Source organism: Lolium rigidum, chromosome 4, assembly GCF_022539505.1.
Source record: "Lolium rigidum isolate FL_2022 chromosome 4, APGP_CSIRO_Lrig_0.1, whole genome shotgun sequence".
Taxonomy (NCBI): Eukaryota; Viridiplantae; Streptophyta; class Magnoliopsida; order Poales; family Poaceae; genus Lolium; species Lolium rigidum.
This window is the reverse complement of record NC_061511.1, coordinates 29,542,492-29,565,811: the sequence shown is the minus strand read 5'-3', so window position 1 is coordinate 29,565,811 and position 23,320 is coordinate 29,542,492. Positions and strand designations below refer to the sequence as shown.

Below are 23,320 nucleotides of genomic sequence, written 5' to 3'. Positions count from 1 at the left end.
TCTACGACAGTACTTTTTACTCCGCATTTTATACTTCAATGGCAACTCTTCAACACAACTTTATGGATGTTAATTTCAAGTTACCCTACGGTGATTCTCTTCATGTGAGTAATTTCCCAATAGTACTTCGCCAATGTATTTTTCCTATTCTTCGACAGTTACTCTTCGACACAAGTTTCCAATTCTAATTTCCTACCGGTAGTTACCCTGCGGTGACTAATTCTTTGACCATGATTCGTGAATAATAAGTTTTTATTTCAGTTTATTTTCTATTTTTGGCAGTATATTTTCGACACACTTCCCAACCTTAATTTTCGATAGTAACCACCTTTCCGTAATTCATAGAGGGGTAGTAATTTTTCGGCCGTCATTGAACAACAGAAAATCAGATTTGTTTGTGTTTTTTATTACACTAATTTCACCATTGGTCACCTCTTTTATCCGGCGAAAATACTATTATTGTTTTCTATAGTAACTTCGGACAACAATAGAACAATTACATATCACGTATTCTTTGGTATTACTTTTATTTCATTATCCTACGACATTATCCCAACACACACCGCCCTACATTTCCCTAGTTATAATAAAGAAGGAAGGGATTATCTACACATATTTGGGAAGGACACATTAACCTGCTGTAATACCCTGCCAACAGCGCAAGAATCTTCCAACATGAAGGGGTTTATAAACTCAGTTGCTTGTTCGCATGCTTGTAGATGAACCAGATAGGTGGTGCTGCTCTTTGATCGGACAACTGGATGATACTTGTCCATGCACACTATAAACTACTCTACGCTCCGTGGAAAACAAATACTATTGAATTCCAAATCTGAAGTTGTTGTTGTATTTTTCTTTTTAGTTTTGATATTGCCAATGAGGCTACTCTTTGGACTAATTCCCCCCATTTAAACTAAGTGTACATTTAAAAAACATTAAGTTACTTTTTATTAAATTTGACACTTTTTTAAATAGCAACCACTTGTTACATTAAATTAGTATCAGATCCATCTTCAATTGTAGCTTATATTGAGGAATGGGGGGGGGGGGTACTAAATTAATGCCACATATGTTGTGGTAAGAGGTTAATTAAATTTGAAAAAGTTTAACTTAAGATATAATATCTAAATGTAAACTTGTTCGACTAAATTGATGTCACATAAGGAGGGAGTAGCTCGCGTTATAATTAGGGTACGTACCGACCTATTGGTCGTGTGAGTTCCAGCATTTCTTCTGCCATTATTAATCGGCAAGTCTAATCAAGCCGTCAGGCTTTAAAGTGTTGGATTAGCTAAGTATCTAGTAGTATATCATAATTGCATATAATTAAGAACAGTGAAATATAAACAAAATAATAAAGTCACAACGATGGATGGGACCAGCGACATTTGGGGGGCTGAACATGGCGCTAGGGAGTGTCTATGCATGAGAACGTGGATAGGAGAGGAAGTCAATTTGTGGCAATTTAGGGCTTAGGTAGTGTTCTAGGATGTGTGGGCCGTGTGGGAGAGTAATTTTGCCATAAATGGCATGCCCCTAGAATGCATATGAAGCAGTTTAATTTTGATGATTACAGGAAATTTATTTACCCGGACGAGAAAGGCGAAATTTCTTTCTTATTTTGCCCAATTGTTTTTTGATCTTTTGAACCGGGCCCTGCAAAATGAACACAATGCATGTAAATAAATAGCTGATATGTACATAGAGGCATGCATGAAAAGGAAAAAAAATGAATATGAAATGAGTAAACCGGGGTGGCACTAGCGTACCATCTTGAGGTCGTTCCAGGAGCGAATCCGAAAAATGTAATCCCACCCCATGTTGATGTTATTTGGTGCAGGCGGATTCAGCTGCCACACGTGGATGCCAGCGTGATAGAGCATAGCCCACAGATGGGTGATGAGCTCACCACCCTTCGAGAGGTGGTGCATGTGCTCCTCCACCTTGTCCGATGGCGCGGCATACACTAACGCCTTGACCCAGAAGTCTGCCAGCACCTTCCACCTCTCAACAGCATCCATGCTTTGTAGTCCCTTGCCCAGCTTCGCACCCAGCCCATAGATGTGCTCTCCAAGGAAATCAACACCCCCATATATATGAACTCTAGTATCGTGCTCGTTGCCCTTCGTGTCCATTGCTTTTAGCTTGTATCCTGCAGTAGCGTATGAGAATCCTTTTCCAACCCTAGTTGCATCTTCCCTAACCTGACTGTAGAACAATTTTATAGCATCGGACCGCCCAGGAAGTAAGCGCGGCGCTGAAGCAACCAAGTATACACAGTATTTGGACAGATCCGTGGCCACACGCCGATGATCCTTCTCCTTAGTAACATGATGGCCACCGCCATTACTGTGGTCACGTTGCTGCGCCAGTTCACAATAGCAAGTTGCAACATGCCAAATGAGAATACAAGACACGTAGATCATATCACTCGCCTCGGCAGGATTATCCGCCGGGGTAAACCTAAAAGCGAAGTCTGGAAAGCCACTCTGTCCATTTTCAACTTTGGAGGATGCCCAACTACTTATTTCATTGGACTTGATCTCATTATCAACAAAATCACAAATGGATGCCTTCACATCAGGGTGCAAGTCAATGGTGCTCCCTGTGCAGCTGCCCCGCAACATTTCCTTGAGCTCTCGGCTTATGTAGTGCAGTCCAAGCAGACCAAAACACCTCTGTACTAGGATTTTTAGAAGCAAACAAAATATCCATGAAATACACCTGGCTTCCTGCACTGCGTTGCAGGAACAAATCCAGACACGGAAGTTCCTTAGAAATCCGCAGAAGAATAACTGATGACAACGACTCGGACAATCGTGCACCCTCACCCAAAAGGTTTCATCAATCACTGCATGTTGCCCCAGTTTATTTTGCCACAGGTAGTATTTGTCATACCAATTAATCTTGAGAAGAGATGCTCTCAATCTCATTCCCCAGCTCAGCACAACCTCTTCTTGACTATTAAATAGTCTTTTACTTTTATCTTTCCTAGCATAATCACAGACAAAGGCAACTCTGGCCCAATTTGAGGTCCAACAGCTTAGCAACTGCAACACCTGCAGTAGAGCTAGAGACACCAGTACTACTCCGGTAATAACAAAGTCCACTATTGTGGTGTCCACAAAGATGATGTCGGGAGAAGCACGACGGCTCGTCCTCGCCCCAGGTATGACAACCACTGCCCCTACAAAACATATCCCAATAACTGAAGCAAATGCCCAGATGCTAGCACTCTTTGCCTCATAGTAATGGAGAAACGTGTTGCTGGTGTACAAAATATCATGTAGGAAAGCCAACTCAATCTCAACCACCTTTAAGGCACGTTTGCAGTTTTTTACCAAGGGTTGGGCAAGGCTGGCCTTGAATGGTTTAACGCTGCTTAACCCAAGAAAACGCCGATGCAACAAATGAGAGAGAGAGAAGGAGAGGCACACATCTTTGCAAGAATTCAATTTTGATTCTAGAATCTTATTGTTTCCCTCACACCTCATGGAAGCTATATCACCCATTTTAACCTCCTGACGATACCCAATCATTACGTCAAGTTTATCATCAACAGTTAGCTCTCTTTCTTCATTAGGATCTCCAAAAGAACATTTTGTAATGCTATTTCCTGGAAACTCTCTGATCATGTTCCGCATGGAACTTGGCAGCACAAGTGCCATTGACCTATGAAATCCCTTGATGAAAGTCACGGCAGACAACACGCAGATGGCTACATTACCAATATCACTAGAGATGGTTGTGATGCTCATTAGCAGGACATATCCAAAGTAGAGGCAAAGCTGATACAACATCTTCCATATTTGGTTCCTATTGTCGAGCCCGGATGCGGCAGCTGAGTCAACACAACAAAGGAGGGCCAATAATGATACTGCCCATATTGGGTACATCTCGCTCTTCACTGGCGAAGATTGCATTAGGCCAATGCTGTATGTTCCAAGGGACAGAAACAATGCATTGGCTGCCATGAAACCCTTTTGGATGAGGAAATTATTGGACCAACGGCGGCAAGATCCAAAGACGGCAAGGAAGAAGGATAGAAAAATGGCCAGAAGTGCTAACACCTCTATTCGGAGCACTGTCCCCCTTGGACTCTTCCACATAATTTTCAGCTGATGCAAAAGGCTTGCCACTGAAGTTGCATTTCCCAAGTGTTGCTGACCCATATTCCCCATTCGGCGGTAGCCCACCTAGGAAGAACAAGAAGAAGAGGTGTGTCATAAAATCTAGGCTTCCGATTTAGCTACAAATTGTTCACATGAAGAGCGGGAAAGATTAGACCAGTCTTGAATTACCTAGTCGACCTTTATATTCTAATAGAGAAGACAAGATACAAATTGGTAATGTAATGGACTCAATCACTCAAGCCAGGGAATCCGGGGATGAGGTAAGTTGGGCTGGACCAGTACTCCTCTGCTTCGGGTTTTCTACCAGCGATAGGGTTCGTATATCCGTTTTGTTTGCTTTTTTTCCTTTTCAGTTTTCTTTATCTCTCTTTCACCGTTGGTTTTTTCGTTGGTTTTTTTATTTTTCATTGGTTTTTCGTGCAATTTTTATTAAAAAATTAAAACATTTGCAAATCGAGTCAGATAAGCTGTCGCTTGCAGCACCAAAATACTCAGCATGTTCATATATTCTTCTTTCTTGTTTGCTGTCGGACAACAGTGAGAATGAGATCGAGAGATAGAGGAGCGCATTTTTTGCTTGAACGTTTTTCACAATATATGTTTTCCAAATATATAGACAAACTGGCATCCACGTTCATGGTTGGATTTCGAGGATGGACTGATAATAAAAGATAATAATAATTGATGCTAAATAATCAAAGATAGTTAATACTCAGCTCAGCTCAGTTCGAGTACAAATTAGTTTCTGTGAAACATCATCACGTACCATATTATCCGTTGCTTCTGTTTTCCTAGCTCAGCTGAGCTTGCCCTGGTGCGCCAGCCTTGTCACGCCAAGGCGCCAAGCTTGCCTCCAGAGTTGAGTTCACTCTTGAACGTCTTCTGAACTCTCTGCTAATATAATGTTACCAGAAGGGCTCAGCTTCCTGTTCAATAGAAAACGATGCTCTTTATGAGAATGCCCTTTGCACTTTGGATGCTTTGTTTACACTTTGTTTCTGGGGAAGGAAGTAATACCCTTTGCGTGTTGTTGGCTGCTGGCAGCTAGTCTTTTTTTATTCCTTGCTCACCGCATAGGCATTCTGCTTTGTGCTAACTAGATTTAGACGTCCCTTTTGGCGCACGATCACATGAAATTCGCTCTGATTTACAGTTTATATATCGATGAGAAATATCAAGCAAGAAAATGGTAATATTTTTTCTATGTTTTAAAAAAAAGTTGATAGGGTGAAATTGAGATAAGTCAAAAGAAATGTCAACGAAAAAAAAGTCAAGAGTATCAAAAAGAAATAAAAGAACCCATTTCCACTCCACCCTATGGTCAACTTAAGATACTAGGGTGAGATGGCTCTCACGGCGACTCTCCCCTCCACCCCTCGCGTGGCCGGCGGCCATGTCTCCTGGATCTAGGTGGCATGGAGGCCATCCTTCGATGGGATTTCTCACCGGGATTGGCTCTGGCAGATCAGCACTAGTAGAAACAAGGGCTTTGATTTTTTTGCTCCAAAGAGCTTTTGCACCGGATTTGGCACGAACCGGATTAGCACCGGTTCGTGTGGTCTGGACGTCCAGGGGGCATTTGCACCGGTTCGTGCGGGACCTTTAGCACCGGTTCGTAACACGAACCGGTGCAAAAGGTTTTTCTACTCCCCACGCACCTCCACACCCCCCGTGGATCGCATTTTTTAACACTATAAAATAGAAAAGAAAATGATAGAAAATTCAAAAATAAAATCTTTTGAGGTTCCTGTATGTTACGCAACCTACTATTAGGGAAAATTAACAAATTTGAATTTCAATTTTTTTTGCAAAAAAAGTTTGAAAAATGGTAAAACCGCATTAACTTTTGCATACGACGTCGGAAAAAAATGTATAATATATCAAAATCATCGTGAGAAAAAGTTACTACATCCGAATTCACGGGGTTTACCCGGTTAGCCAATTTTTAGATTCTCAAAATTCCAAATTAAAATATGAAAGCAGGAAGATTTTAGTTTTTTCTAGAAATTTAGGATTTTATATATTTTTTTATTTTTCAAAAATAAAATTAATAATTGCATCCTGCATAAAGATTACACTCTGCAAATTATAAGTTTTCTAAATTTTCAGGTTTTAGCTTTGGCAAAAAATAAAAAAATGAAAATAATTAAAAATAATACAAATTATAAAGTTAATGTTTATTTATTTATTCAAGATTATTATTATTATATCATTACTTTTGTTTATTAAAAGAATTATTTGAAATTCGAACAATAAAGAAATATGACATCAACCGATATGTTAATAAGATTGATATGATACTACTATCACATACATGCGCGCGAAGCACTTGGATGCGGGATGGAAAGGAACTTGGAAGTTAAGCATGCTAGTGCTAGAGTAGTGGGAGGATGGGTGACCAAGTGGGAAGTCTGAGCACGAGTAAGTAATTAGACTAGAGACTAAAGTTGTGAAATAACTAAAATATTAGAAATTCTGAAAATAAGAAAAAAAAAAGGGAGTGAAAAATAATTCGAAAAAAAACTACGGTATGGGTTCTACGCGCAGCGTTGGGACATTCTACCACCGGTGCTAAAGATCCTCTCGCTCGGGCGCCCGGGGGCCGCCACGTGGTGCCCCCTTTAGCACCGGTTCGCAACTGAACCGGTGCAGGGGGGTGGGGCTTTTGCACCGGATGCTTTGCACCGGTTGGGCATCCGGTGCATATGGCCCTTACCAACCGGTGCAAAAGCACCATTTTCCACTAGTGCAGGTTCATCGTTGCTTCAGATGTACGGTTCACTTTTCTCCCTCTCCCCCTAGCGAAGGAATTTTTCTTGGTGCCAAGGCATTCTGCTTTGTGTTAACTAGATTTTGACGCCCCTCTTGGCCCAAGATCACGTGGATTTCGCTCCGATTCACGAGTATATGATAAATATAAGGCAAGAAAATAATAATATGTTTTTTATGTGTAACAAAAAAAATCGATATGATGAAATTGGGATAAGTCAAGAGAAATGACGAAAGAAGTAGCAAGCGCTTATGAACACTGCCCATATGTAACTTATGATTATTGCATTTATCTACAGTCAAAAAACAATGATTGTATTTGTCGCCACATCAACATATGTTATAGCATTTACACATGCAAAATCACACGTTGTTTCATAGATCTTGGACTTTATTACACACATCAAGAGATACACAAGAGAACATTCCGCTGGTAGCGTAGGTGTGTTAAACAGAACAACCACACGATGGTATTCATCCTTTGAAACACCAAATTCATCTAGCATAATATTGAGTACGTAATATTCTAAAAGGAATATTATCCTCTGAGTTTTCTACAACAAGAAGTACATATGTAAATATACAAAACAGCCCTAACCAAATTCTCTAATACTATGGTAAATATTTACATGACGTTCATCATACTTGTTTTATAATCTATTTCAATCAAACTGTACCACACAAGAAAAACGCTCCCAAGGTTCTCGCGCGAGCGGTGTCATGGGTATACCATATCGGGTACTCATTATTACCATCGATGGTACAAATCCCAGGAAGAAATAGGCGAAGGCCCGTGAAGAAACTTACATGAAGTTGAAGCTCAGTTCCTATATAATAGAAGAGATAGGCCCATATCGGGTAAACCAACTTACATGATGTAACTAGACCTCGAGGTGGACTCTGAGATCTAGACTAGTATATATGGGCTAGGAGGAGCCACCGAGAGGGAGAGATTCCACAACTCGCAACATCCTATAACCCTAATTCTCGATAATACAATATCGGCGATTCGCTCTTGATCATACTTATCATTCGCTACCTAGTTTAATTGACCTGTCTTTGAATTCACCAGTGTTCTCCTTCCTCAAAACCCAAGTCCATCATTATGGAAATTGATAAGGTTACCCATTGTTAATTGGCGCCGTATGTGGAAAGCTTGGGTGTTGAAAGCACGGATTCGACGACCTCTTCTTCAAGCAACAACTCGACTAGATCGGGTAATCAAGTGCATTTCAGATCATTCAATTTTTTTCCGCACCCACCCGCCCTTCTCTCGGTTTTTGGCGACTTTAGCAGGGGTGGATCTGGGGATCGGAGGCTTCAACTTCAACGTCGGAATGCGAGGAACCCTTTTTCGATCAGAGCTGATTGATACGTCTCCGACGTATCGATAATTTCTTATGTTCTATGCCATATTATTGATGATACCTACATGTTTTATGCACACTTTATGTCATATTCGTGCATTTTCTGGAACTAACCTATTAACAAGATGCCGAAGTGCCAGCTCTCGTTTTCGCTGTTTTTGGTTTCAGAAATCCTAGTAACGAAATATTCTCGGAATTGGACGAAACGAAGACCCGTGGGCCTATTTTTCCACGGAACTTCCGAAGACCGAAGAACATACGAAGTGGGGCCACGAGGTGGCGACACCACAAGGCGGCGCGGCCAAGGGGGGCCCGCGCCGCCTATGGTGTGGGCCCCTCGTCGGGCCCCCGACTCTGCCCTTCCGCCTACTTAAAGCCTCCGTCGCGAAACCCCTGAGGCGAAAAACCACGATACGGAAAACCTTACTGAGACGCCGCCGCCGCCGATCCCATCTCGGGGGATTCTGGAGATCTCCTCCGGCACCCTCGCCGGAGAGGGGATTCATCTCCCGGAGGACTCTACACCGCCATGGTCGCCTCCGGAGTGATGAGTGAGTAGTTCACCCCCGGACTATGGGTCCATAGCAGTAGCTAGATGGTTGTCTTCTCCTCATTGTGCTTCATTGTTGGATCTTGTGAGCTGCCTAACATGATCAAGATCATCTATCCGTAATACTCTATGTTGTGTTTGTCGGGATCCGATGGATAGAGAATACCATGTCATGTTAATTATCAAGTTATTACATATGTGTTGTTTATGATCTTGCATGCTCTCCGTTACTAGTAGAGGCTCTGGCCAAGTTTTTGCTTTTAACTCCAAGAGGGAGTATTTATGCTCGATAGTGGGTTCATGCCCGCATTGACACCTGGGACAGGTGACGAAAGTTCTAAGGTTGTGTTGTGCTCGTTGCCACTAGGGATAAAACATTGGCGCTATGTCCGAGGATGTAGTTGTTGATTACATTACGCACCATACTTAATGCAATTGTCCGTTGTTAGCAACTTAATACCGGAGGGGGTTCGGACGATAACCTCGAAGGTGGACTTTTTAGGCATAGATGCAGTTGGATGGCGGTCTATGTACTTTGTCGTAATGCCCAATTAAATCTCACTATACTTATCATGTCATGTATGTGCATTGTTATGCCCTCTCTATTTGTCAATTGCCCGACTGTAATTTGTTCACCCAACATGCTTTTATCTTATGGGAGAGACACCTCTAGTGAACTGTGGACCCCGGTCCATTCTTTTAATACTGAAATACAAATCTGCTGCAATACTTGTTTTACTATTTTCTCTGCAAACAATCATCTTCCACACAATACGGTTAATCCTTTGTTACAGCAAGCCGGTGAGATTGACAACCTCACTGTTTCGTTGGGGCAAAGTACTTTGGTTGTGTTGTGCAGGTTCCACGTTGGCGCCGGAATCCCTGGTGTTGCGCCGCACTACATCCCGCCGCCATCAACCTTCAACGTGCTTCTTGGCTCCTCCTGGTTCGATAAACCTTGGTTTCTTTCTGAGGGAAAACTTGCTGCTGTGCGCATCATACCTTCCTCTTGGGGTTGCCCAACGAACGTGTGAAATACACGCCATCACTGATCTATTCGGATTAGACGGCGGAAGCATCGGCATCGACTTCATGTGGTTAGCACGGCTCTCGTAGTCGAGCGACCTGAAGAAGGAAAAGTTCATGGGGTTCAGTGGCCGTGTACTTCTTGAGCGAGGTGCTATCTCCCTCCAAGCAACGGTACCCGCAGTACCAAAACCTTGCGTACGGAGTCTTCATGACAGCAAGGAAGTTGCGCCACTAATTTTCGGAGCACCCGATCGTAGTGGTCAATGAGGCGCCCTTGTCGAATATACTCAACAATCATGAAGCATCAAGACGTGTCTCCTTTTGAGGAATCGAGCTTTCCCCTTGAGACATCACATGTGAGAAAAGAAATGCCATAAAATCGCAAGTGCTTCCCGATTTGACAGCAAAATGGATGGAGCTCCCAAATACTAGACCCTTAGATCTATCGAGTGCCTTGACAATTTACTTTGATGGATATTACCAGATAATTAGCACACGTCTTAAGAGGATGTAGGAGTAGATATGACTAGCTCCGCTCATCGAGGACCTGCTCTCCGTCCTCGTTGCGGCCACCAACTATTGCTTTCCCCGTGACTGCACGGGCGCGATTCCGCAGCGAGGGCGAGGCAACATTCGCCTACTACCGCTCGAGAGTTCCACTCCTCCTAGAAATCACTGCACACATCAAGGAGGAAAATTCGAGGAGGAGTTTGTGGTTGAGTGAGGCATTGGGAAAGAAATTCAATGAGATTGAAAGTGATGGAGGGAGTCACGCTCACCTTATTACCGCAAGGGATGATGATCTTGGGGTCTAGAATGGGCACCGGATGCCACAACTCCGGCGAGGTGGACCAAAGTCCATGCTTCCTGCTCGCTAGCGGTGGTCCTCTCTGGTTAGTAGACGCCACCGCCCCGACACGGCGACCTGCCCTGCAATCGAGTAGAGATATCCTGCATGCCACGAGCCGGAGGCAACAAAGGAGACGTAGAAGGAGGACACCCTTACTTCTGGCCAGAAACAGTAGGGGTAATCAAACCACAAGCTGCAGAGGACAAATAGCAATCAGATCTTAAGAGAAATCACGAAAGAGCAGTAAAATAGACGAAAAAGGAACCATGCCTCACCCTCGGCGCCGGCGTGCAAGCTGACCCCCAGAGGCAATAATATCCTCCAAGCACCGCCGCCATCGCCGCTCTCTCTCTCTCTCTCGGCCATTTTCCAACCAGTAGTGAGGAAGAGAAGAATAAAACATCCTTCGCACATGCAGCGGACCCACACACGCACATCGTGCAGCTAGAGTCCCTCAATATTGCACTTCTTTGACTAATGTGGTTAAGCTAACAAATTGAGACTAATGTGGTGGAAATCGGGCGACGGGCAAGGATTCGTAGCAACCGGTTGCCCAATTAGCGTGGGCTGGAGACACGCGATGACCTCTATGGAGCATCAGGGGAGCCTTCAGAGACGGCCCACAAATGTTGGGGAGCCTAGGGAGACACGACACCAAGAAACCTTGTTCACATTGGTGGAGCTTCTTGGGGGCCGTTGCCCATGCACACTCGTTCAATAAAATTGCTTGAACATATTTATAATATTTATGCGAAATCTAAAATTAGTCAAAGTTTTAGCATGATTCGTGTTTTCAGCCCCACAAAAATTTCTATCAAACTTTGGCACTTGGTTAGACACAAAAGACTTCAAAAAGTATTATTATTTTCACATGAAAAATAGTACATTGATGCAATAGAAAATTTAATAATACGTATATTTGATAGACCCATGGTTTTTGAAACCTCAGTGAGGACATTAACTACTTATTTTTATTGTCGGGCGATTTGAATTTCAAAGGAATCCGGTAATGGTAATCCCTACAATTACTTTTGTCATGAAACATATTGCAAAATATATGGTAGTGTCAGATCCTAGTGTGTACATAAATGCCAAGAGAGTGATGATTAGTTAACTTACATGTAAAGTTAGAAATAAATTTGCATCTGAAAGATCCAGTGTGACCATAAGAACTTGCTAAACATGGGGAGTGGTGTTTTCGCACATGGGAACATATGCTTCTTTTATTTTAAAATACATGTTACACATATTTTAAAATTTCAAAAAAGTTGAAACAAAAAATTGCACATACATCTTCACGTGCTACGTACTTACAAAGTCATTTCATGAAAAATCGGCTTTTCGTATGACATATGTAAAAAATAAAAAAAATCAATGCTTAAAATAAGGCTTTTCAGAAGACGAATATTCCCTTTTACATAGACCATAGAAAATATTAGTTTCTCACGAAACTTGACAAACACACATATTTATGAAGATGTACATGTAGAATTTTTTGTCAAATTTTTTCGACATTTTGAAACATAATTTTTTTGATAGTGATTATATACACTCAGGACCCGAATTGAATTTCCGCTACACATGTTCCTACAATGGTGATCTAAGATGTAGCTGCTTCACCATTGTTTTGGAGAGTACTGGGCCAAATTTTCGGAATACCCTTTTGTGGGGTAACTTCTAAGTATGGGCCTATTTTCCAGCCCACATGAGAATACTGGTAGGCGTGTTATATGCGGCTGTAAGGGATTTCCGTTAAAGAAGCTGCACATGGTGTGGGTGACGTGGTAGTAGGCCGGCCGTGCTCCGGGATGGATAGAAAACGTGGTGGCTAACTAGCTACAGCCCGCTTGACAAAGAGAGTTTCCTATTAATCAATTCGAATTAGTACACTGATGCGCGCGCACTGTATCGCTCCTGCTGATGAGTCCCGGGTGATCTTCCAAGCAAAACTGCAATCGCATCTCAAATCTAGATCAATCATGTTCCCACCCACCGTGAGAGTTCTTTTATGCGTAATGTACGATAGTATTATGCTGTCAGTATGATACGACACCAGGGATCGACGGCTCGGCAGCTAATACAGCCAAACAACTCATACTACATCTCTTTCTTTTCCGAATCACCATGCATCATTGAATGGCAGATGGAACCCCGGTAGGAACCGGTGATCTTGGCGTGCTCCGCTCCAAGCAAAACTGCAATCGCATCCCGGCCTTGTCGAAAACTCGAACGCGATTCTGGGCTGGCCATGGATCCGGACACGGAGGTCGACTTCAACTTCTCGCCCTTCCTCGTGCGCTACAAGAGCGGGCGCGTCCACCGCCTCATGGGCTCCTCCAGAGCCAGCGCCGGCGTGGACGCCGCCACCGGGGTCACCTGCAAGGACGTCCTCATCGACGCTGACGCCGGCCTCGCCGCGAGGCTCTACCTGCCCAAGGGCGTCCCGCCCTCCAAGAAGCTCCCCGTCCTCGTCTACTTCCACGGCGGCGCCTTCGTCGTCCAAACCGCCCTCTCCGCCGTCTACTACCGCTTCCTCAACGCGCACGTAGCCGCGGCGGGCGTCGTCGCCGTGTGCGTCGACTACCGCCTCGCGCCCGAGCACCCGCTGCCGGCCGCCTACCACGACGCGTGGGCCGCGCTCCGCTAGACCCTGTCCAGCTGCTCGCCCGCTGGGACGGAGCCGTGGCTGGCCGAGCAAAGCGACTCCGCGCGCATCTTTGTCGTGGGCGACAGCGCCGGCGCCAACATCGCGCACAACGTGGCGATGATGGCCGGCAGCGGCAGCGCCCGGATCGAGGTCGAGGGGATGGCGCTCCTGCACCCCTACTTCCGCGGCAGGGATCTCCTGCCGTCCGAGGGCACGAACCCCAGGCTCGCGCGCGCGGAGCGTGGAGAGGAGACGTGGGCCTTCGTGTGCGCCGGGAGGTACGGGATCGACCACCCGTTCATCAACCCGCTGGCGATGCCGGCGAAGCAGTGGGCGACGCTCGGCTGCCGGCAAGCTCTGGTCACCGTGGGGGACCTAGACACGCTGCGGGACAGAACCCGGAGGTACGTGGAGACGCTGAGGGGGAGCGCGTGGGGAGGCCAGGAGGCGCTGCTGCACCAGACCCACGGCGAGGGGCATGCGTACTTCCTCGAGAAATCCGGCCAGGGCCACAAGGCGGACAAGGAGATGGACGCCGTCGTCTCCTTCATCAAAGGAAGACAGGATGGATTCATTCTAGGATCCACCTGCTCATCGTCCTTGTGAAACTGCCGGTGGACCTCCGCCCAATTCCTTTCGATCTTCCCATGTATTCATTCTAGGAGCCACTTCACTTCTCACCTCCACCGCCGCCAGCACGACGACGAGTCGGAGCTCGTGCGACAAGTCAGCCAGCACAAGTATCTCATCGTCCTCGAGCAAGAACTATCCAGCATCGCGGACTGGGATGCCATCAGACTGTGCCTTCCAGATGGCAACAACGGCAGCCGGATCATGGTCTGCACTAGGCACTTGGGGATTGCACTTGCCTGCACCAGGGAGCCATTCCAGGTGTGGGAGCTAATAAGGCCCTTCTTCCGTGATCAATAATACGTTTACGCAATATATTTGCCCCAAGGTACATACGTACGTGGGTCCCTCGTACCTAGAAAACCTTGATTGGTTGGGAATATCATGCAGCGGATCGATCGATTTGGCAACCGTCATCTGGGTGACGATTCAACTCGAGTATGTGGACCTTGCAGTGCCAGCGGAGCGGTGTTCCCGAACGAACAAACGCGCGCGCTTCGGAATAACAAAAGCCACCTTAATTTGCGTATTAATTGCGAGGCAGCTGCGCACGGGCTAATTGCAGCTTCGTCTTGGAACCGCGTCGCGATGGAAACAGCTGGCTCAAAATAATTGCATGTGCCTCCAAAAGAACACTCGCTCGGGCATGGAATCCATCATTTCTCCCTTCTCTCTCTCTCGCCAAACTGCACGCAAAACTGAAGCCAACGCTTGCTGGTTGCTGCACCCCACGTACAAGTGAAGCTGCCGATTTTCTCTCTCTCAACGATGCAAATGACTAAATGAGTGCCAAAACTAGGCAGCCTTTCTAATTTTGGCTCATTTTCACTTGTCCCTGGGTCCTCCAGCTTCCAACTAGTGCAGCTACGCGTTCCAGCTTCTCTGCCATTTACACCTCGTCATTGCCCTTGAAGAAGAATAACACACATGGTCAAATCTTCCAAAAAAAAAAAAAAAAAAAGAGGAACCCACACAACACATTAGCACTCATACATCGACATGTTTGCTAGATGTTCTGGTCGCTCAAACCATAGCAGGTAAATATTTAACCACAACCAAAAATATCCAATATGCCTAACTAGTGCCAATTTCATGTTAGTCAACTAAAAATGCCCCAGATCAATAACATATCTTATTTAAGTATATACAACAATAGGAACATGAGTATCTGGACGGCCCACAAAACGACCTCAGTTGCGCTCTAAGAGGACAGCAACAAGACCGCGCATTTACTTTATACACTAACCATCACATCAAAGAACAGTAGCCAATTGTCCAAAATTAGCTAACCAGACAGCGGACAATTAGAGTTCATGAAGAGCACGGCAATTGTAACTTCTTTTTATTTAGACTACTACAAAAATCTTAAGCAAATAATGAATTGAGATGAAGATCCACAAAATTAGAAAAAGGACATGAAAGAGAACCTCCAACTTCTTGTAATACCTAACAGGAGCATGCATATACTGCTGTTCTAAGCAGTTAGAAGAAAACACCAATTAGCTACACAGGTAGCTAGTTCAATCTGTGTAGAGATCTAGCAAGACAGAAATAAATGGAGCAAAGCTTCATACATCATACACACCAAAAATACAGCAAACAACTCCCAGGTCCAGGACCTCAATTTATCTCTAGAACAAATGGACAACAAGTTTCTGCACTATATATGAAATAAAAATGCAGCAAGTGCTGCCAAGGAGGTACCTATGGATGCCGATGTCGACGAGCTCCTGAACGTGGCGGCGAGGTTGCCGCGGTGGGCTTGGGGGCACCTAGCTTGACACTGGCTGCAAAAAATAAAGACACTTGGATTTACAAACACAACTTTAATACACCCAAGCAGCTAAATACTCACAAGTTCAACTAAAGACGAGTGCAAGCTAAGAACAAATATTACACAACATGCAAAGGAAACAACTTCTGACCCGACTACTGAGTGTTATAAAAAAAAACACCCAAGCAGTAAGTAATACTCCATCCGTCTATAAAAAGATGTCTCGACTTTGTCAAAATTTAGATGTATCTAGACCCATTTTAGTATCTACATACATCCAAATTTGTCCAAAGTTGAGACATCATTTTATAGACGTAGGGAGTACATAGCAGACCCTGGACCCAAGCAGCCGTTCAGCAAGGGAGGCCTCATCGTCCTAGACAGCGAGCCGCAACAGGGCCCTACCGTGCTGCACCAGACCAAGCGGCAGAACTTGCACATCACAGAATGACACGCGTCTTTTCACCAATTACACAGAAATCATTCTGGCAATCAGCAGCCGCACCTACTGCATGAGGACATACTAGTGCCTACGCATCTACTGCGTATGCACACACAAAATTTCCACTCACTGAAACAAGTTGCCATCCATACATACATGCAGGCCTTTTCTACTGCCTATGCATTGATTTCAACAGGAAAAAAGAAACAAATATTTACAAAATTACATGGAGGAGGAGAAGAGTGAGCTCACCTGCAGCAGCTTGTTGGGGAGGCCATCGGCTGCAACAGGTGGTTGTGACGGCCGCCGGCAGGAGCAGCAGCAGCAGCTCGGCAACGTGTCGACGGCGGCAGCTTTCGGAGGTGGTTACTGGAAGACGCCGCCAACAGACCAGCGGACCGTCTCCTCCAAGCAGACCAGCTCTTCAGCCCTCAACGCACCATGACGCAGCACAGCACACAAGATGAAATTGGCGACGGCGTCAGCAGTGTAGCAACGCGGGCTTAGAGCAGAAGAGAAGTGAAAGACGACGCCTAGGAGGAGGCACTGACCGAGGAAATCGAGGTGGGTGACGCTTCGTCGGCGTCGATCTCCCTGTACAAGCCCTCCATGACGGCGACGGTCACATGGTACGGACAGGGATGGCCCTCGACGATCCTGACGCCGCGTACGAGCCGGGGATACGCAGGAGGCGACGGGAAAACGGCGCTGCTGGTGCGGATTCAGGGGCCCAGCCGCCGGACGGAGAAGAGCCGCGGTGGCTAGGAACGGGGGGCGACCTCGCCGGGAAGGCTTGGCGCGAGCTTGGCCGTCGTCAGCCGCGAGCGCCGTGGGGAAAGCTGCGTGCTTGGAGGCGCTCGCGGTCCCTCGGCGGCGCTCCGCTGCGACGGTGTGGAGGAGAGGAGAGGAGAGGAGATGGGCAATGTGGAATTGGGGGATTCGGGCTGAACCATGGGCGTTCCGGCCTTTCTTTCGGCCCGAAACAAAATACAGTATTTGGGGCCCTAGAGTCAAATATCCACGGCCGGCATTTTGTAATGGGGGTTTCGCGCCTCCTTTACTCAGCTGCGTGCATGTCGGGTGTACGTACGTACTACACAGATCAATGGCCGGCGGTACCTAGCAGCAGCTCATGGACATGGGCCAATTTAACCACCATCCTCATGCGCCGCCTTGTTCATCCCTCCCGTCTCTCTTTTTGGTGTGCTTCACGGTCACCAGGCGGATGGGGCACCAGGTGGTGGCAGGTTAGTCTAATCACCGGAGGGGCACTAGATTCGGGAGTTTCCGAAATTGGATACTCTTGCATTAGTGCTGGTCCACCCGGTTGCGAGGAGGCCGGAGGGGAAGTGGACGAGGCGCACTATGGTGACGGCGGTCCAGTCGGCCGTGGGAGAAACTAGGGTATTTTGCCAAGCCGTGCATCACTATGCCTCGTATCTGATGATGTGCCATGTGCCCGACACTGTAGACATCTAAACATGCTCGCGTTGCAACCTCCATCGTTAACATAAAACACGGGAGTGGTGCACATACATGGGAGAATCTACCAGGTATGCTTTCATAGGCTTGAGCCTACCCCCTGATTTTACCAAAATATCACCGGATATGCATGCCTTAACCATACATGGTCATGACAGCTAGATCAAAGTTTTTTTTTGACAACGTACGCCCGAAGACATACGTTACTTGTATTCATACGGTAAGGAAATACAAACCAGAGCAGTACAAATACGAGTAAAATAGAGAGGATACAGGCCAACCAGGTGGCACCACCTAGCTACAGAGAAGAATCCAGAGAACGCTAGTCCTCCGTCTTCACCGCATCCGTCGCTGCCGCACCGCGCACACCCGACCACCGTCGCCGGAGGGAGGGCACCGCACGGAGAGGCAGCATCCCTGGAACAGAAGAGGCCGCTAGCCCACAGGCTTTGAAGAACCGCAATCGCCACCAGCTCCAGGAAGCTGGATCTTGACACGAAAAGCTCATCGGCGGGAGACTCGCTCCCAACCTTCTTCAGCTAGATCAAAGTTTTCATAGTTAGAGACGCAAAAGACCAAGTAAAATGAAGATATATTTGCTGCTTCGACGATATGGACCATGCATCATCAATAGTTGAGTCATGATTAGGCTAGCTAGCTAATTGATACGTCTCCAACGTATCGATAATTTCTTGTGTTCCATGCCACATTATTGATGTTATCTACATGTTTTATGCACACTTTATATCATATTCGTGCATTTTCTGGAACTAACCTATTAACAAGATGCCGAAGTGCCGATTCTTGTTTTCTGCTGTTTTTGGTTTCGTAAATCCTAGTAAAGAAATATTCTCGGAATTGGACGAAATAAAAGCCCGGAGGCCTATTTTCTCACGAAGCTTCCGGAAGTCCGAAGGAGAGACGAAGAGGGGCCACAGGGTGGCCAAACCCTAGGGCGGCGCGGCCCCCCCTTGGCCGCGCCGGCCCGTGGTGTGGGCCCCCGTGCCGCCTCTTGACTTGCCCTTCCGCCTACAAATAGCCTCCGTGACGAAACCCCCAGCACCGAGAGCCACGATACGGAAAACATTACCGAGACGCCGTCGCCGCCGATCCCATCTCGGGGGATCCCGGAGATCGCCTCCGGCACCCTGCCGGAGAGGGGAATCATCTCCCGGAGGACTCTACACCGCCATGGTCGCCTCCGGAGTGATGAGTGAGTAGTCTACCCCTGGACTATGGGTCCATAGCAGTAGCTAGATGGTTGTCTTCTCCCCATTGTGCTATCATTGTCGGATCTTGTGAGCTGCCTATCATGATCAAGATCATCTATCCGTAATTCTATATGTTGCGTTTGTTGGGATCCGATGAATAGAGAATACTTGTTATGTTGATTATCAAAGTTATGCTTATGTGTTGTTTATGATCTTGCATGCTCTCCGTTATTAGTAGATGCTCTGGCCAAGTAGATGCTTTTAACTCCAAGAGGGAGTACTTATGCTCGATAGTGGGTTCATGCCGCATTGACACCGGGACAAGTGACGAAAAGTTCTAAGGTTGTGTTGTGCTGTTGCCACTAGGGATAAAACATTGATGCTATGTCTAAGGATGTAGTTGTTGATTACATTACGCACCATACTTAATGCAATTGTCTCGTTGCTTTGCAACTTAATACTCGGAGGGGTTCGGATGATAACCTCGAAGGTGGACTTTTTAGGCATAGATGCGGTTGGATGGCGGTCTATGTACTTTGTCGTAATGCCCAATTAAATCTCACTATACTCATCATGATATGTATGTGCATGGTCATGCTCTCTTTATTTGTCAATTGCCCAACTCGTAATTTGTTCACCCAACATGCTGTTCGTCTTATGGGAGAGACACCTCTAGTGAACTCGTGGACCCCGGTCCAATTCTCTTTACTGAAATACAATCTACTCGCAATACTTGTTTCTACTGTTTTCTCTCGCAAACAATCATCTTCCACACAATACGGTTAATCCTTTGTTACAGCAAGCCGGTGAGATTGACAACCTCACTCGTTTCGTTGGGGCAAAGTAGTTTGGTTGTGTTGTGCAGGTTCCACGTTGGCGCCGGAATCTCCGGTGTTGCGCCGCACTACATCCCGCCGCCATCAACCTTCAACGTGCTTCTTGGCTCCTCCTGGTTCGATAAACCTTGGTTTCTTTCCGAGGGAAAACTTGCTGCTGTGCTCATCATACCTTCCTCTTGGGGTTGCCCAACGAACGTGTGAAATACACGCCATCAAGCATATTTTCCGGCGCCGTTGCCGGGGAGATCAAGACACGCTCGCAAGGGGAGTCTCCACTTCTCAATCTCTTTACTTTGTTTTTGTCTTGCTTTATTTTATTTACTACTTTGTTTGCTGCACTAAATCAAAATACAAAAAAATTAGTTGCTAGTTTTACTTTATTTGCTATCTTGTTTGCTATATCGAAAACACAAAAAAATTAGTTTACCTGCATTCACTTTACTTATTTCATCATGTTTCCTTTTAATTTTACCACAAAGAACATACCGGTAGGACGTGGGGCTATAGTTGGAAGAAATAATATAGAAGAATTCTTCAACCATGTTAGTACCATTGAAAATTTTGAAGATAGACACTTGATAGATCTTGCGCCTACTTATGAAATTGCTGCTGCGCATTTAGTTCGCTTGTTGGAAACTAAATTTGTTAATCTTAATCCTATAATCCAACACATGTTTTTCACACGCTTGGTGATATGGAAGAAGGGGAAAAGAAAGATTTTGTTTTAGAAACCCTTCTTAGAGAATTTGGTGGTCTAGCAAGAGAAGCTAGAAAGGTGTTTGCTAAATTCAATATGCTTGGTTCTCCTACTAATTTTGCTAGTCTCCTTGAAAAGATGGATATGGATAGAATAAGATACACTAATAATATTGATGATGGTGAGGAGATCAAAGCACCAATACCATGCAAGCTCCTAGCTATGAATGATGCACTAGAAAATAATTATGCTTGGCTTGTTCCTGAAAATTTGTTTGATGAGAGTAGCACACCTAAGACTAATGAAAAGGGAGATGCTAAAACTTATGTATCTAATATAATATGCCTAGTTGAGAAAACTCCACACCTCGCTGAGGATGCACCACCCTTCGATAATACTTGATACACACTTTCTGCGCCTAGCTGAAAGGCGTTAAAGAAAAGCGCTTATGGGAGACAACCCATGTTTTTACCTACAGTACTTTGTTTTTATTTTGTGTCTTGGAAGTTGTTTACTACTGTAGCAACCTCTCCTTATCTTAGTTTTGAGTTTTGTTGTGCCAAGTTAAGCCGTTGATAGAAAAGTAAGTACTAGATTTGGATTACTGCGCAGTTCCAGATTTCTTTGCTGTCACGAATCTGAGCCCACTGCCCTGCAGGAAGCTCAGAAAATTATGCCAATTTACGTGCATGATCCTCAGATATGTACGCAACTTTCATTCAATTTGAGCATTTTCATTTGAGCAAGTCTGGTGCCATTTTAAAATTCGTCAATACGAACTGTTCTGTTTTGACAGATTCTGCCTTTTATTTCGCATTGCCTCTTTCGCTATGTTGGATGAATTTCTTTGATCCACTAATGTCCAGTAGCATTATGCAATGTCCAGAAGTGTTAAGAATGATTGTGTCACCTCTGAATATGTCAATTTATATTGTGCACTAACCCTCTAATGAGTTGTTTCGAGTTTGGTGTGGAGGAAGTTTTCAAGGATCAAGAGAGGAGTATGATGCAACATGATCAAGGAGAGTGAAAGCTCTAAGCTTGGGGATGCACCCGGTGGTTCACCCCTGCATATATCAAGAAGACTCAAGCGTCTAAGCTTGGGGATGCCCAAGGCATCCCCTTCTTCATCAACAAATTATCGGGTTCCTCCCCTGAAACTACATTTTTATTCGGCCACATCTTATGTGCTTTTTCTTGGAGCGTCGGTTTGTTTTTGTTTTTGTTTTGTTTGAATAAAATGGATCCTAGCATTCACTTTATGGGAGAGATACACACTCCGCTGTAGCATATGGACAAATATGTCCTTGGTTTCTACTCATAGTATTCATGGCGAAGTTTCTCCTTCGTTAAATTGTTATATGGTTGGAATTGGAAAATGATACATGTAGTAATTGCTATAAATGTTTTGGGTAATGTGATACTTGGCAATTGTTGTGCTCATGTTTAAGCTCTTGCATCATATGCTTTGCACCCATTAATGAAGAAATACATAGAGCATGCTAAAATTTGGTTTGCATATTTGGTTTCTCTAAGGTCTAGATAATTTCTAGTTTTGAGTTTGAACAACAAGGAAGACGGTATAGAGTATTATAATGCTTTCAATATGTCTTTTATGTGAGTTTTGCTGTACTAGTTCATCCTTGTGTTTGCCTCAAACAACCTTGCTAGCCTAAACCTTGTATCGAGAGGGAACACTTCTCATGCATCCAAAATACTTGAGCCAACCACTATGCCATTTGTGTCCACCATACCTACCTACTACATGGTATTTTCCAGCCATTCCAAAGTAAATTGCTTGAGTGCTACCTTTAAAATTCCATCATTCACCTTTGCAATATATAGCTCATGGGACAAATAGCTTAAAAACTATTGTGGTATTGAATATGTAATTATGCACTTTATCTCTTATTAAGTTGCTTGTTGTGCGATAACCATGTTTATCGGGGAACGCCATCAACTCGTTGTTGAATTTCATGTGAGTTGCTATGCATGTTCGTCTTGTCCGAAGTAAGGGCGATCTACACCGAGTTGAATGGTTTGAGCATGCATATTGTGAGAGAAGAACATTGGGCCGCTAACTAAAGCCATGTTCCATGGTGGAAGTTTCAGTTTTGGACAAACATCCTCAAATCTCTAATGAGAAAAGAATTAATTGTTGTTGAATGCTTAAAGCATTAAAAGAGGAGTCCATTATCTGTTGTCTATGTTGTCCCGGTATGGATGTCTAAGTTGAGAATAATCAAAAGCGAGAAATCCAAATGCGAGCTTTCTCCTTAGACCTTTGTACAAGCGGCATAGAGGTACCCCTTTGTGATACTTGGTTAAAGCATATGTATTGCGGTGATAATCCAGGTAGTCCAAGCTAATTAGGACAAGGTGCGAGCACTATTAGTACACTATGCATGAGGCTTGCAACTTATAAGATATAATTTACATGATGCATATGCTTTATTACTACCGTTGACAAAATTGTTTCATGTTTTCAAAATCAAAGCTCTAGCACAAATATAGCAATCGATGCTTTTCCTCTATGAGGACCATTCTTTTACTTTTTATGTTGAGTCAGTTCACCTATTTCTCTCCACCTCAAGAAGCAAACACTTGTGTGAACTGTGCATTGATTCCTACATACTTGCTTATTGCACTTATTATATTACTCTATGTTGACAATATCCATGAGATATACATGTTACAAGTTGAAAGCAACTGCTGAAACTTAATCTTCTTTTGTGTTGCTTCAATACCTTTACTTTGAATTATTGCTTTATGAGTTAACTCTTATGCAAGACTTATTGATGCTTGTCTTGAAGTACTATTCATGAAAAGTCTTTGCTTTATGATTCACTTGTTTACTCATGTCATACACATTGTTTTGATCGCTGCATTCTCTACATATG

At 44.7% G+C, this 23,320-nt stretch overlaps 1 protein-coding gene and 1 pseudogene across 2 annotated transcripts; one reads left to right on the top strand and one right to left on the bottom strand.

Moving 5' to 3' along the window:
• The first annotated feature begins 12,713 nt into the window (after nucleotides 1-12,713).
• On the top strand, nucleotides 12,714-14,275 carry LOC124646825 (annotated as a pseudogene).
• A 203-nt stretch (nucleotides 14,276-14,478) lies between these two features.
• LOC124705823 lies at nucleotides 14,479-16,837 on the bottom strand. 2 transcript variants are annotated; one of them, XM_047237512.1, is made up of 4 exons: nucleotides 16,743-16,837; nucleotides 16,444-16,613; nucleotides 15,680-15,762; nucleotides 14,479-14,882 (listed from the first exon to the last, which is right to left on the bottom strand). In XM_047237512.1, the coding sequence occupies exons 1-4, from the start codon at nucleotides 16,800-16,802 to the stop codon at nucleotides 14,875-14,877; spliced, it is 321 nt and encodes a 106-aa protein (XP_047093468.1). In that variant the 5' UTR covers nucleotides 16,803-16,837; the 3' UTR covers nucleotides 14,479-14,874. The 2 variants fall into 2 exon arrangements, with proteins under 2 accessions (XP_047093468.1, XP_047093467.1); XM_047237511.1 differs by lacking the exon at nucleotides 14,479-14,882 and having other exon boundaries at nucleotides 15,565-15,762.
• Nucleotides 16,838-23,320: the final 6,483 nt, after the last annotated feature.